This window comes from Onychostruthus taczanowskii, unplaced genomic scaffold (assembly GCF_017590055.1).
Source record: "Onychostruthus taczanowskii isolate IOZ18803 unplaced genomic scaffold, ASM1759005v1 scaffold58, whole genome shotgun sequence".
Lineage (NCBI taxonomy): Eukaryota > Metazoa > Chordata > Aves > Passeriformes > Passeridae > Onychostruthus > Onychostruthus taczanowskii.
In genome coordinates this window covers 3,656,929-3,671,755 of record NW_024503457.1, presented here as the reverse complement: position 1 = coordinate 3,671,755, position 14,827 = coordinate 3,656,929, and the positions used below count along the sequence as shown (strand labels likewise).

Below are 14,827 nucleotides of genomic sequence, written 5' to 3'. Positions count from 1 at the left end.
CAGCCTTTCCTAGGAAGACACACTTTTGCTGAAACACAAGTGTGCCTTTGCTAGCACACTCTCTTTCCTGAAACAGCCCATCAGTGACATGCCTGACCTCCCATACAACACACCAGTTTAGGTCCTTCATTTGGAAAGGGTCAGAGAAGGAAGCAGGAATGATCAAAACAGCAGCTACAAGAGATAACTTGTCTAGACCCTTCTTTCTGGGAAGCAGATGACTTAGGGATACCATTAACAGGCAGGAAAGGGGTGAAGGGAACTGACTGATTCCTTTTCTTTTCACTGCATGAACTGGGGTCATCAGAGATGATGTACTGGGTACCAGACTTAAAAGGAGGCAGTTCATCACCTGTGGAACCGTGGCATTCGCCAAAGCCTGGCACAGACAGAAAAGCTGATGTGAATCCCTTTGAGAGACTGCAAATATTTCTGAGATACACAAAGCCCAGCAGGTTCACAAAATACACTGAGCTGAAAACAGGCAGACACCAGGAGAGTATCAGGGCATCACATCTGATCCCTGCAGTGGTCATAAGTGAACATGAAATGCTGTTTAAACAGACCCCTGTTTTTAACACACATGGCCATTTTTATGGTACTTCCCATATCCCCTGCCATTTCCAATTACTGCTGTCTGCAGCTGCTGGCTGTTTCCAACAGCAGGAGTCAGGGTTGTGTGAAATACCATCCCCTGCCCTGGAAGACCTATTCTGAGTACAGGGGAAGGGACAATTTGTCTGCTTGAGGCTAAGCACCACATCCTAGCAAGCAAAGAAAATGAGTATTTATCTTGGCAAAGGAAGGAGCCAGAAGGTACCTTCTGTATGACCTCAAAGCCATGTACCTTGGTCACCTACTGACTGACAAGCAGACACACTTAATCTGGTCAGCTGTCCAGAGCAGCACGTACAGCCGGGTTGAAACACAGCTGTGGGCTGCAACAACACACTTGTGTTGTCCCAGGTGTTGTCTGAAGTATTTGGCATAGTGTTTCACATGATGCTTTTGTCCTGGAAGTATCATTTCCATCTCAAGATCAAGCCAGTTGCAAATAAATAGCACATCCTTTCTGCTGTTTTCATGCACACACAGAGAAACAGTATGACCCCAGGAACACTCAAGTGCTCCAATTTTAACAGCTGCTGTTTCTTAATACAAGGGAAGAAAATTAGTGTGAACCCTTCAAAAAGTAGGTTTCTAAGCCTTTAACTAAGGACGAGATTCAATGGGAGTGCTTGATGTCCATCTAGACTGAAAATGTAATGGTATCAATCTATTTTTTAGCCTGAACAGTAAATAAATACATGTATTTGCTATATAAGCAAAAATAGTTCCATATATTTCAATATGAGCGATTTCACCAGAAAAAGCGAGTCACCCTGCAATCAGCATTTACAGAAAGATCCAAGTTCAAGTATGTGCCATGACACACAACACACACATGTGTATATCTATACATCTATATATAAATACACAAAAATACATCTATATATATAAAATGTCTGAAGAAAAGAGTAAGTTAAAAAGATAATTGTTATTCAGTTATCCTTTTTGACATGCCAATAAATCCTCCAGAAGACTAAAACCCAATAAATTTAATGTCACATTCTTAACTAAAGAAAAAAGCAACAATTTACTACAGGACAAACTCTATATGGATTTATGTAGTGTCAGTTCCTGCAGGAATGTGTTAATCCAACAAAACACAAACTATTACTTAAAATCCAAGTGAAAAAAGGACAAGCTACCTCACACAGTACAGTGACAACAGCTGATGTACTGTTAAGCTACACTTTGGACTGTTTACAAATGATACTCATGTCCTCTGCCTTTCTGGGTTTATTCAGATTTTGTATGGGTTTTTGTTTGTTTGTGGTTTTGCTGTTTTGGTTGGGTCTTTTCTAATAAGTCTTTCCTTCCCTCAGGAGATTTGTGGCTAAAGATGTTATCAGTACAAGAATGGCTAAAATCGGCTGCTATTTTGAAAATGGAAATTTGAGGTCTTATACAATGTTTTCTAACTGCAGTATACAGAAATCAATATTTCCGAACAAATTTCTTCTTTCTTACTGAAAATATACTTTTGTTTTAAGGAAGTAACTTGATAAAACTGAAGTCTTTAAAAAAACAACCTATTTCACAAGCATTCTCAACAAGATAGTATCTGTAAGACAATGAAGACATTATCTCAGTCTCTACAACCACAGATAATCATACTGATTTATGAAGATAGCTTGACTTACAGTAAAGATGATAAAATTTGTACTCACTGTGTGCTGTGATCTAAATATGTTATTACTCTGTCTCCTTCTTCTTCCAAACGCTTACTAACATGGTGAAGATATTCTGGGACCTAACAAGACAAGACAATGACAAGACAATTCAACTATAAAGATACGAAAGACGGCTAATCTTGTTGCACAACAATTAAACTACATTTTTAAAAGAGTACATGAATTGGAAAGGACTATTCCACCAGAATGTTATGTACTACATAACCTGTATTTTCATTAATCAATGTTACTTCATACTAAAAGTACTATAGTTGATAATGTGACTTTAGCTACAAAAATGTCACTGTGTTACTACACAGTTGTATCCATCAAATTCCATTTCAACCTGGGGTCTGCTCCCCCTTTTGATACAATACCATGGTCCATATCAACACACACATGTTTTGAATACCTGTGTGCCAGTAAATTTCACTGGACAGTAATACACCATGGCACTACCAAAGTTCTTATGTAACCCCAGAGTTGTTAAAACTAACAAAAGCAATCATCTACCACATGCACCTACCTCTCTTTCCTGCATTAATCTTTGGCCTTCTGCAGCATATAAACAATTTGTCTCTTCCAGAAACCTCTGTTCAAATGACTCCTTGTAAACCTGGCTCGAGAAATGAATTTAGTTACTTACATTAAGCTCACAATAAAAGTATCACATTTTGTTTGTCAGGTGTAAGAGGGCAAGTAAAATTTTAAGGACGCTCACACGTGTGAGAAAAGTCAATGTAACATAGTATTAACAAATTCTCTGTTTGTCCACTGGTTTCAGAAAGACTGAGATCAGAACTGACTTCCCAGACTAGCAACAATTTGTTTCAGTCATCAGTACCTGAACAGCCTAAATTCACAGCAATGACATCCAATCCACCCGAGATCTAAACTCCCACTCATACTTCTGTGGCAAAAAAAACCCCTCCAACTAGCACAAACCAGGTAATTCTCATCAGTAAAATATTAATATGCTGAGTAACACATCTTCAGATCTGCCAGGTTTCAATGGCCCAGGAAAAATTAATTCTATCAAATAAGGTGAACTTCTTCTACAGGGAACAAGTAAGGTGTGCAAAAAGGGCACCAATAACAATCACAGACATTAAAAAATCTCTGCATAATGACTAACAGTTTATTATAGAAAGGAAATAAGTCAGAACTACATAAAGAAAAAGTTATAACAGTCTGAGGAACTAGGGATTAATATGTAAACAGAGGGACAGTGAAAAGAAAAAGTGAAAATTCCTTGAGTGTGGTGGAAGAATAGGAGAAAGTATTTTTTCCAAAACATATACCAGAGCTGTAAAACTCATTACATTCTGACCACTTTTTGTCTCTTAAGGACTCCTACTTGAAGGTTCCCTGCCCAATGCTAGGGGGTTGGATGTAGATGATCTTCAAGGCCCCTTCCAATCCAAACCATTCTACCACTTTCAAAACTTCAATTTTTTTTCAATAGCTTCTCTCTCAGACTAATTTTTCTGGGATGACAGAGGAAGCTACATATTAAAGTCAAGAGGATTAACATGAAAGGCAGAACACCAGGTAAGATGCCTAACCAGAAAGAGATTTTTTTTATGTAGTCTGCCTCTTCAAACTCCTTCAAACCTTGCCAGTTTTGTAATGCTGTATTGCCACTTTGAAATGCAGCAACCTCAGGTTTTAGGAATGAAGGATAGCTCCTAAGTTTCACTGCAGATCACACAAGGCTGCAACTTCAACTCAAGGACAACCTATGTGGAAGCCAGAAGCACAGCATTTGTCAGCCTCCTTGGTTACTTTCTATCTCTGCTTATGGAAAGTTCCAGTAAGTTGCAGCTTGACATGATCTATCTGAAAACCTTGGCCTTAATATGGCATCCCATTCTATCCTCAGCATTTCTAAGAAGTTGCCAGTAGAGTGATGTTTTTGTGATATAGAACCAAGATCTGGACTCTAAAAAGTGACACCTTTTTACAGTGACACCTTTTTACAGAGAGGGATTTTTCTGTTCCTACATTTAGCTGGCACTAGGATGAGACAGTAAGTGATTAAAACAGACAAAATACTGCACACACTAGAAGACCTGTAAATCTATTAAGATCTGAGGCCATTACCTCTGCTAAGGAAAACAGGCAAAGAGGTCTCATTTAAAAACACATGATTGCACATGGTAAAGAAGAGGCAATCATACCAATGTAACAGCTAGATTTTACACACATTTACTAGGTGAACAGAATAATTTTTGTACAAAACACAACTCAGGCAATCCACACTGTGTTTCAAAACAAAGCTGTTACTAGTGAATGTGGCTGCACTCACCTGCAGATCCGAGAGCATGCTCAACAAACTCCGTAGCAAACTTCTGTCCACAGCTTCACCACTTCGTTCTCGTTCGATCAGCAGGAGAATTCCATCAATAGTCTTGGTCTGAACTTGCTTGTCACTAATGATATGGTTTCTAAACAACTCTAGCCCCATATCCCTATGTGAATATTGGAAATTAGTCACACTATTGATGCTTTTGAAAAATCATACATATGTTTAAAATACATACAGTGTGTATCTATATCATACAGCAAAAGAATATATTAATGGTGTGTGTACTCTTTTTGACACCATCCTCTAATAAAACTGTACCAAGAATTATCCTAAAAAGACCAGATCACATGCTACCACAGGCATACAATTCAGTGGAGAACTGTTACCAGCCTGTCCAACTTTCACATAATAGACTGTAAGTTTCTTTGTTCATTAAAAAAAACCAAACCTGATCATATACCTTAAAATAAAATTCCCTGCATCAGACATTCTACAATTAATATGTAAATTTTATTCAAAGCATTAATTTCTTGGTATCTTTAGGATCTTATCATCTCTATTGGATTCTTGTTTCATTCTAAGATGATAAGGCATGGTGCCTCTATGCCATGAAGCAGCTAAATGTTAAATATTGCAAACTGAGCAATCCTAGATAGAACATGTTACCTCTGACTTCTTCACATGCATCAGGATTTCAATAAAAGCAATTTTCCCAGTGGGAGAAAAATAATACCACGTATGAACAGACCTAATCATCAATGTTTAGTAAAAAGAAGCCTAACACAAAGAGTTGGAGGAAAACTGCTGAAACTGGGAACAAAAGAAGTGCACTGGACAAGCAAGAGGCTGGAGAAAGATGCCAAGCTCTTCAGACAGCCTGAGGAACTCACAAGAGCACAGCAGCCAGCCAGGCAGGGAAAAGACATGCTCTTACTTCAGTACTTTATCTACTTTTTTTTTTTTTTTTTTTTTTTTTTTTTTTTGTGGGGAAGGCGCTTCAGATAAAGTAGTAACAGTACAAGAAATTTTTGGCAAAGCCTGGGTTTGTTTGCTTGGGCAATGATGTAAAATGCCCCCCAGGGGGGGATGCTTTAAAGCAGAATGCCCAAAGATGTGACCGTGGTGAGCTGAAAGTACAAAAGCATCATCAAGTGACCAGAGCTGGAAAGATAATCTGCACCTTGTCACTGTATCTGACTTACTTAAAAAAAAAAGAGCAAGAAGCTGAATGCTGAATTTTGTCAAAACCAGGAGCAGCTACAGTAATGCTGAGCAGTGCAAAGGTGGGAAGCAGCAGTCAAGGGGAGGTTCCACAGACCCAGCCTCACCCAGGCTCTGACAACAACAGCTGCACATAAGCCTTGAATCTGAAGCCCCTGTTCACAGACCTTCCTCTTTCACCCCCCTTGACAGTGAATGTTCCTGGGAAAGGAGAACATGACACACGCATATGCTGATACATGCATCTCCGTAAACTGAAACAAAATTTTAGAGATCTATTATGTAACTCAAATATAATGTAAAAAATTTATTTTCAATCTTTGCAAATGTAATAGCACATCAACACTCTAAAGATTATAGGAATACTTACATGGATACCTACCATATAGAAGGAAGCACTGAATTCTGAAGCACATATGTACGATCCAAAAATAAGAAAATGCTTCTGATCATGATCTGAAATATATAAAGAAAATAGTTTTCTCTTCACCTCCATGTGGTATTTTAAATTATAAAACTTCTGAAAACCTACATCACAAACACACACCCCATTTACTGATGTAGGTATTTTAAACTTTTACGGTGACTTGAACAGCCATGGGTATGCAATCTATTGAAGCTAATACTATTACTTGGCAGTATTTCCAAGTACATCCAAGACAGTTCTCAAATTCATAAACATTAAATAAATAGTTTTATTACCTTGTTAGAAGTTTTATACCACTGATATACAAAGCTATTCAAACAGTACCTCAAATACAGTCAGTAAACACCCTGAAATAGCATGCTTCTTGCTTTAAAATAAAAAAAAAAAAATCAAACAAAAAAAACAAAGATTTAAACTAAGACAGTAATAAGCTGTGCAACAGATCTTTTCATTGTAAAAGTTAGCTGTCAAAATTGTAAGAAAAATAGAGATACATTAAATCCAGCAGTTAAAAGAAGATAAAAATATATAATCTCTTTTTTAAATTAAAGAAGTGGGAGGAGGAGGTGATTTTGTAGCTTACTAGACTTTTACATTCAAAATTCATTTTTAACTTTGCTCATAAGAAGGCTGCCCAACTCCCAGTTTAGCATTAGTGTAACTCCGGATGTCAGTAACTCCCCCCAGGCCAGATGGAGATTTCTATTCCCAGCTGTCCACCTACTCCTTTCCCAAAAGACTTCACTGCCTCTGAAGCAACGCTCAAGCAGATATAGCTACTGGCCAAGCATATTAAAGTAACCAGCAGTAAGGCTGATTTTTTTTTTCTTAAATAGCACAAGTGCTAACCCAGCACATGGGCAAGAAAGCCACTTGCTACAGGTTGTTGCTTTAAGGAAGAAAAAAAGAATGCTTAGAAGTAATTAAAGCAAACTGTTCACAGCACAAGCCCTTTCACGAAAACACAGGTTCATGCTAACTACATTTTCAAGGCAGTATCTCCAACTCTGTTTTCATGAGACCTCTAAATTCAAATAGTTTCCCTAACACCTTCCATTTTTAATTTAAATAAAAATCATATACCTCTGCCCAAACCTCCCAGGAAAGGAAAGAACAGTGGATTCAAGGAATGCAAATAGAAATTCAACCATATGGGGCATTTGCAGCCAAAGCTAAGTAAGTGCAATAAAAACTCATTGTAAAATGTTAGTTTGGAATTATAATTACGCCTTCTTAAAGGCACAGTTTTCATAGAGTGTGCTTCAGAGAGGACTTTTTTCTGTAACATAAATCATTGTGGAGGTAGAAGACAAAAAAGGCAGATAGAAAGCAAGTTTCAGTTCTTTATCTTTTCCGTTTCTTAGCTCTGTAGTCAGGATATTAATCTCTGCTTTGAAAAGTCAACCTAGTTATGGGAGCTACCTAAAAGCAAAGACTCTCCAATTACTTATAATTACGAACAGCAAATAACTTCAGCATTTCTTGGTTAGTTTTTCTTTCCACCCAAACAAAAAAAATTGTGTCAATATATTTCTGAGTGATGGTCAATCCTTATTTGAACCTATGAAAGTCAGAATTAACAGAAGCTACATTTCAACAACAGAAGTACCCTCAGCCAGCAAAGTGGAAAGTGAAAAGCAATGCTAAAAGTTGGAGGAGGAGATGCAGTGCGGTCCCAAGTTAAAACTATGACAAACTAATTTTAGCCAGATTTCACACCTCAAGGATATGTACCCTGAACAAACATTCAACTTACCATTTGTCTGCAATGATCTTGCCAGCATTTATTTATCTTCTTTAAAAATAAAAGACTATCCAGAGAATCTGTACAGCATCCATTAAGGAACACTAGTTTGCCAGTACCTTTAGAGGCCAGATTCTGGAGATGATCTTTGCCAGCCATTAGGCAAAGCTGCTCCATGGATATTCCAATGCTACTGCGCCTGCCAGGGATAAACCGTTGACTGCAGAGCTGCCCAGCACAGTGGCTGGCAGCTCTCCAAAAGGCCTCCCTGTGTTTTCAAGGAAAAACACTCCCACCTCTTCAGTAATACCATCTAGTGGCTGCACTGTGCAACCTTAAACAAGAAATCTAACACACGTTTGTCACCAACTGAGGTGAGAGGGATGGAGAGGTTATTTTGTTTATTTAATGAGTTCACACTGAGCACAACAGGAGTGACCCTAATCTCTTAAAAGCAGTTACAGTTCTAAATAATCCTCAACAAATCCAAATACCACTCTTTTCATATACATCTCCAGGTCACCCTAAGTAATCTACAGAGTTTTCTTCATTACACAACACATCCAACTGTTATTTACAAATAATACATTTCTCATGTATCTCACAAGTAAATCTAAATGAGGCTTTACCTTCCTCTCCCACACATTATCATCATTTCCAACTCATTCTGGCTAAATCTGATTAATCTGATCTCATGTCTTTGGGATACAAAGTGGTACACCTGTAAAATATTAAATTTTCAACTCTCCAATCCAATATCACCCTATCAAGAGGGCAAGGTGAAAGCAAAGTTTGCAAAAACTAGTTTTAAAATGTTTTCTTCATAACATCATCTGAAGTCTGAAAAAGCAGGAATGCAAAGGGTGGTTGTATGCTGCTTTAAAGAAGACTATAAGATTTGGTTCTCAAAGACCAGGTATGTTAAAGACTACTGTACTAATGTGCTATGTAGAAGCCAAATGTCTTAAATGGGATTAAAAAAAACCCAAACAAACCACCAACAAAACCAAAACCACACAGCCCAAAACCATGTTGGTGCATGTACCATTAAAAACCCTAAATTATTCTGAGTGCAGGCACCTACCTGGGGAATGCAGTGAACCAAGAAACTGAGAGTCACAATTCAAAGCACATTTAAAGCATTCACCTGGAATGGAGGTTCGTTCTGGGCCCTGGCCCCTTGGTTTTTTCTACTTTATCCTATCATCTGCTAAAAAATTCCATAGAGAGCTGGGAAAAAAATGCCAGCAGCCACAGTGCTGTAATATCTGTTCAATATGGCACTCTCCATCCACCATCTGCTGGCTAAGGCATTTTCCAGGAATCTGGGGACAGCAAGGTGGACATAGACTATTCACCTGCTGCTCCAGCCGTGCAAGCCCGTGGCTATTACACAAAGAGACCTATGATATAAAGCACCTTCTCAGCATGCAAAGCTTTACTGGCTTCAGGAAACAGGGATGGCTACAGCCAGGTGTCCACAGAAGATCTACAGACACTTCTGTGATCCACTCAGCCAGAAGAAAAGTCCAGCATCGTAACCTCAGTAAACCATGGGGAAATTCACCATACAACTTCATCCTTCTATGCATCCCAAGACAGCCAAATAATCTCTTGAATTTAGAGCTCTCTTCCAGGAACCACCAAGGTACACATAAGATACATTAAGGCTTGTTCAATGCCTTTGAGATACATCACCGTTGACCAGTAGTTATTTTTGGTCAAACAGGTACACTGTATTTGAAAATTTTTTACTGTTGTTGATAATCACTGTGATTTTTTTAAGCTGTTGCTGCCATAAACATCACTACTCACCTACCATAGAAATTCATACCTGCTGAGAAATCTCACAGTGCTATTGACATTTTCTAGATTTAGTGTAAAATTTGCATCCCTATTAAAATGACAAATTCTTACTAGTATGCTACACATCAATACACAAAAAATATTCACCCAGATAACTAAAGTTGCCTATGACTGATTTAAAAACATACAAGCAAAGAACCTATAATGCATTGACAATTACTGGTGCATTTTTTGCAAAGTTTTGTTTTAAAAAATAATCATTTAAACTAACCATTCTAACCACTTCTGTGCATGACAAAAGGATATTCTCTAAACTGAAGGATTTGTGCTTTCACGTGTTCTTCACAGACTTGTCGCAGCTGTTTGTACAGTGTAGCAGAGACTTTGTAGGAACAGAGATTTTCAACAGCCTAAAAACCAAAAAAGGATTACGAATGAGACAAAAAAAAGAACTTAAATTTTTGTGTCTATGTAATTAAGTCTGACAAAGGAAAAAAAAAATCAGCATTATATGTTCAAGCTGTGCACAAAACCAAAACATCAAAACGAAGTTATGTAGACAAATTAAAACTTCAGGAGTCCTTCCCGATTTTGGTCCCCTCTTATTCTGCTAGACTGTGTCACAAACAAGAGCCACCATCACAATCTGGGTCATATTTCAGATGTGCTGTTAAACACTACCAGAATTCTGCCTCCTTCAGTACTGCTCAGCAGTAGAACTCCTCCAGAAGGTCCATTTTGTGCATCCCTCAGTATGCACACAAGTGCTTTTTTGGGGCAGGAACACAACCATACAAAATATTTTAATTTTTTATAACTTTAAGTTAGACATTTCAACCAATCTCCCTAACTGGTAAATGAGTATAGGGCCTTTCCTGTCTTTTTATCAACTTATTTCTTCCCAAGTATTTCCACTGATTCACACACTCATGCTAAGGTACATAAACTGAGAGGAAAAAATAATTAAGAAAAACCCCAAACAATAACAAAAGCCCCAAAACCAACCCCACATTAACCATTACATAAAGACTTGAACTTTTTCATTGGGAGCTCATAGGATTTATTTGAGTATTTATCCTTAGTTAACTAAGGATGCCAATTCTGCCCAAAACCAAATGTTCTGGTGGTCACTATATTAACATCAGCTGCTGTTATATTATGAGGCAATATTGCACAGAACGCTGCCAAGGATTTAAAGCACTATGTCACCTGGGCAACTAAAACTGACCCAAGAATATTTTCCTCTGCTCCAGAGGATTCTAACCTACCTAATCTAATTTTATTTAAATGTGCATAAAAATGGCCTCCACAATTTTGATACAACATTAAAGCAGGCAAACAAAATTATAACACAGTGCCTATAACATTTTTCATCTGGTCTTAAGGCAAGTAAAATGATAACTTGCAACAAACAGTATTCAGACAATCACTTTGCAGATAATGTTATAGCTACCCCTATCTACCCATCCAACTTTAAGTCTGGTCAGGACTCTCATAATTTTTTCCTTCATTGCTCTACTGTCTTTCCTTTGCTACTACACTGTCCTGGTCTATGTCCTCCAGAAGGGCAGTGCTGCCCCAATTCAGGTTATTTAGGACCTTGCTGCAAAGGTAATTTTCTTTTTCCATTATTTTTATCACTCACTCCTCATTCAGCAATTCTTTGTACTGCCCCACTTTCTCTATCCCATCAAGTACAAGCTACTTCTATCAAAATCTGTGCAATCTACTACCAATCCCAGACATCATTTCTATTTTAGTCACAAAAAACTAGCTGCCACCCTCCCATTGCTCACTGACTACATTTCTGCCAAGCACCTTCATGCCTGATTCCATGCTGCCTCTAAGGCCTGAAAAGGAGTATCCTTCAGGCTTCCACACAGCCTCATCATTGTTCTTCAGTTTCTTCCCAGCCACTGTGCCAAATTAAATAAATAAATCAGAAGCTCCAACTGTAGGCTGGTACACCAGCCCACTGAGTGCACTGAACTCTAGCAGGCCTCTCACTTCCTCCCACAATGTCAGATAAAGACTCAAAGCCCCAAAAAAACCACCACAAAGGCCTGATAGTAAGAACTGATGCACCCAGAGATATTTTCCCCTGTGGATGACTCGATGCTCACCAACAGGCAGTTAAAATGATCTGTAAATACAGATCAGGTTTCCAATGGATGCTGAACCTCATCTTTTATTCCTCTGGCAGGACAGTAAATACCTGTCCATGCACAGGCACACCGAGCACCACCACCCACTGTGCAGAAATCTTCCTGATTTGCTGTGTTAAGGATTATTCAACCAGCCTTGTACAGTTTTTACAAATAAGCAGGCAAAGAGAAAAAGCAAGAAGTACAATTCTCCCTTCACAGTTTATCTGAAATATCTCTCCTCTTCTGCCAAAACTCAAACACATACCCTAGTGATTTCATAGCCATATTACTATAATCTCATTTCTGAGCCTCTGAAAACAAGTTAGGTAACACTCGAAGCATCTGTGGGCTGGTTTTTGGTTTATTTTTTTTTTTTTGCTAGACATGAAAAAGCAGGGTTTTTCAAATGCTGAATTTAAAACAAAATGCATTATGTCGTTCAAACTGTGCAAATCTGCAAGTATTAACAGATAAATATATTACAGTCAAGCTTCCCATTGAAAAGGAATAATTATTTTATATCAAAATACATTTACATAATCAGCCATTTTAGACCCATATATTACATAGCCTAACTAAAGAGATAAGTATAGTCAGATCTGAAATCCATCCTCAACTTCTTGAGCAGGGACCCAGTAAGGACTACTGGCCTTCTCTCTCACAGTCTCCCCTTCACACCTCAACTAAACATTCAGAATATTTTAGGTGTGCATAATAATGTTTTCAGTCCTGGTCTAGCAAGGACATCAATCTGCAGATCAAACACCTGCACCCACAGAAAACTCATGTTAAGTAGCACAATTTAGAGCATCAGTAGTCTTTTACAGCATGATCACTCTAAAAAGCTGCTACTTCAGCTAAATATCTCAAAAGCACATACATCTGAAATAGCACAGAACTAAACCACATATAATTGGAGAATGTAGAGAGAAATGGCTCAGGATTCCATCTCTCTTTTACCCTCCCTAGCCCCTGCTCCAATGGTCCAGGTGTTCCAGAAATGCTTTTGCACCGCTTGAACCAAAAAACTAAGATTGTTATGAAAATCTAACAGTAATCTGAAATGTGGATAAAGTGGCAGTTTGTTGCCTGCTTAATTAAGATTCCTTTTTAATTCCCCAAAAGGTATAGAAGTGTAGTATTAAAATGTAATAATATCAAATACTTCAACATTACTATTTACAAGAGACCACATCATGGACAAAAATCATCATAAAATACATAACTTCATAACCCTGTTAGAGTAACATCCTGTTTTCAGCATGTTGAGTGGGCAGAGTATTGGAGATACTAAGACTCAGCTCTCAGCCCTGCCCAGGAACAGCTTTCTGCACCTCCCAAGAGAAACTGCTTTTTCATGGGCCCAGATCCTGGTAGCTCTCCGAGGAACTGATAAACAACTGACTACAAACAGAGTAAGTAGCGAAGTATTCAATCAGCTTTTAACAAATCAAAATACATTACGTTGAATGTGTGCCAAGCACTTTATTTGCAAAAAAAAAAAACCAAAAAAAAAACCGAAACCAAAACCTTATGTAGCTTACCTGGTAGAGCTCTTCAAGGTTGTATTTAATAGAGATGCTACTCTGTATAGCTCCCACCGCTTCATGAAGTTTCTGCCAGGTGTCCTGAGTATAATTATCTGGTAATTTGGGTCTTTCTGTGAAGTAAAACACAGGTAGTTTGAAACCGCCCACCCAACGGGAGCCTGCAGCAATGTCTCTCCCTGCTGCTCCATGAAGCTCTGCCAAGCCACTGTGCTCTTGGCCATGTAAGTCTGGCACTCTCAGAGGGGTCACTAATTCCACCCGAGCCTTTGCACGACGCGCCTCACCCCCGGCTGCTGTGTTTGACGCCCGTGTTACTTTCAGCGAGGCAACCACCCTCGCCTGGCTTTAATCAGCGCTGACACTAAGGTGGCTTTCTGCCCGCTGCCTACGGCCGCTGCCCCCGCGCACGGAGCCCCACGCGTGTCCCCGGGAGCCCTTCCACGGGCACGGTGCCGGCGGCGTTATCAGCCCGGCGGCGTTATCGGCGGGTGACAGCGGCGGGGCCCGGCCGCGGGCAAGGGGCGGGGAGCGGCCGGGGCCGCGGTAAACAAAGATCGGGCCGAGCGCACCTGCCAGGACAGAGGGCCCGGCCTGCCCCGTACCCACCTCTGAAGTTCTTGATCACGAGTTTCTTGGAGGAGGCGGTCGCGCCTCCGCCTCCTCCTCCCACTCCCGCAGAGCGGGTGGCGGTCAGCGAGGCGGGCTTGGTGAGCCCGTTCGTGTGTCCCACCAAGGCCGACAAGTGCGACTTCTTCTGCGGCTCGTCCGCCATCTCCGCCCCGGGCGCCGTGTCCGGCCGGGGCAACGCGCTGGGCTGGGCCGGGCCGGGGCCGGCTGGTCCCCGCCTCCGCTCCCCTCCTCCTCCGCCGCCGCCGCCACCCAGCCGCCCTCCCCCACTGCCCGCGGGCGGCTGCCAAGTGCCGCCGGAGGGAGGCACCGATAGCCGCCCGCCTGTCCCCGCCCGCCCCGGCGCGGGTCCGGGTTCGAGGGCGATCCCGAGTCCGGGCGGCCCGCGGCGCTCGGGAGAGCCAGCCCCGCTCTCAAGATGGCTCCCGGGCCGGGGCAGCCTGCCGCCGGCGGCCCCTCGGTGCCCCCCGCTTGCCCTGGCTCTGTTTGCTGGCACCCGCCGAAGGGTGGCCGGAGCGAAAGCCAAGGAGCAGCCGCTCTTCCCGCCCACAAGAGCCACCAGCCCGAGAGGCAGCCCGCGCCCCGCTCACCGGCACCTGCCAAACCCAACCGAGCCCAGCCTGCACGAACATGGAGCGTGTCCTTGTCTCACACACCTCCCTAGCGCCAGCGCCTTTAGGAGTCCATCTGTTCGGGAGTTTAATGCTCAATTCAACTTTTT

The 14,827-nt window shown here is 40.7% G+C and overlaps 1 protein-coding gene across 12 annotated transcripts in view; it reads right to left on the bottom strand.

Annotated features, from left to right (window-relative positions):
• Positions 1 to 14,746, bottom strand: part of CUL4A (cullin 4A) — a 35,223-nt gene extending 20,477 nt beyond the window's left edge. For 2 of the 12 annotated variants that reach the window (XM_041418068.1, XM_041418067.1), the window contains exons 1-9: positions 14,086 to 14,745; positions 13,474 to 13,589; positions 10,089 to 10,192; positions 7,989 to 8,058; positions 6,188 to 6,261; positions 5,913 to 6,059; positions 4,585 to 4,747; positions 2,803 to 2,892; positions 2,274 to 2,356 (exon numbers count right to left, since the gene is read on the bottom strand). In XM_041418068.1, the coding sequence (XP_041274002.1) occupies positions 2,274 to 2,356; positions 2,803 to 2,892; positions 4,585 to 4,747; positions 5,913 to 6,059; positions 6,188 to 6,261; positions 7,989 to 8,058; positions 10,089 to 10,192; positions 13,474 to 13,589; positions 14,086 to 14,251 (1,013 nt within the window). In that variant the 5' untranslated portion in view covers positions 14,252 to 14,745. Of the gene's footprint in view, positions 1 to 2,273; positions 2,357 to 2,802; positions 2,893 to 4,584; positions 6,060 to 6,187; positions 6,262 to 7,988; positions 8,059 to 10,053; positions 10,193 to 13,473; positions 13,590 to 14,085 lie in introns of those variants that run through there. The other 10 variants (XR_005953654.1, XM_041418062.1, XM_041418063.1 and 7 more) reach the window with 10 other exon arrangements.
• Positions 14,747 to 14,827: the final 81 nt, after the last annotated feature.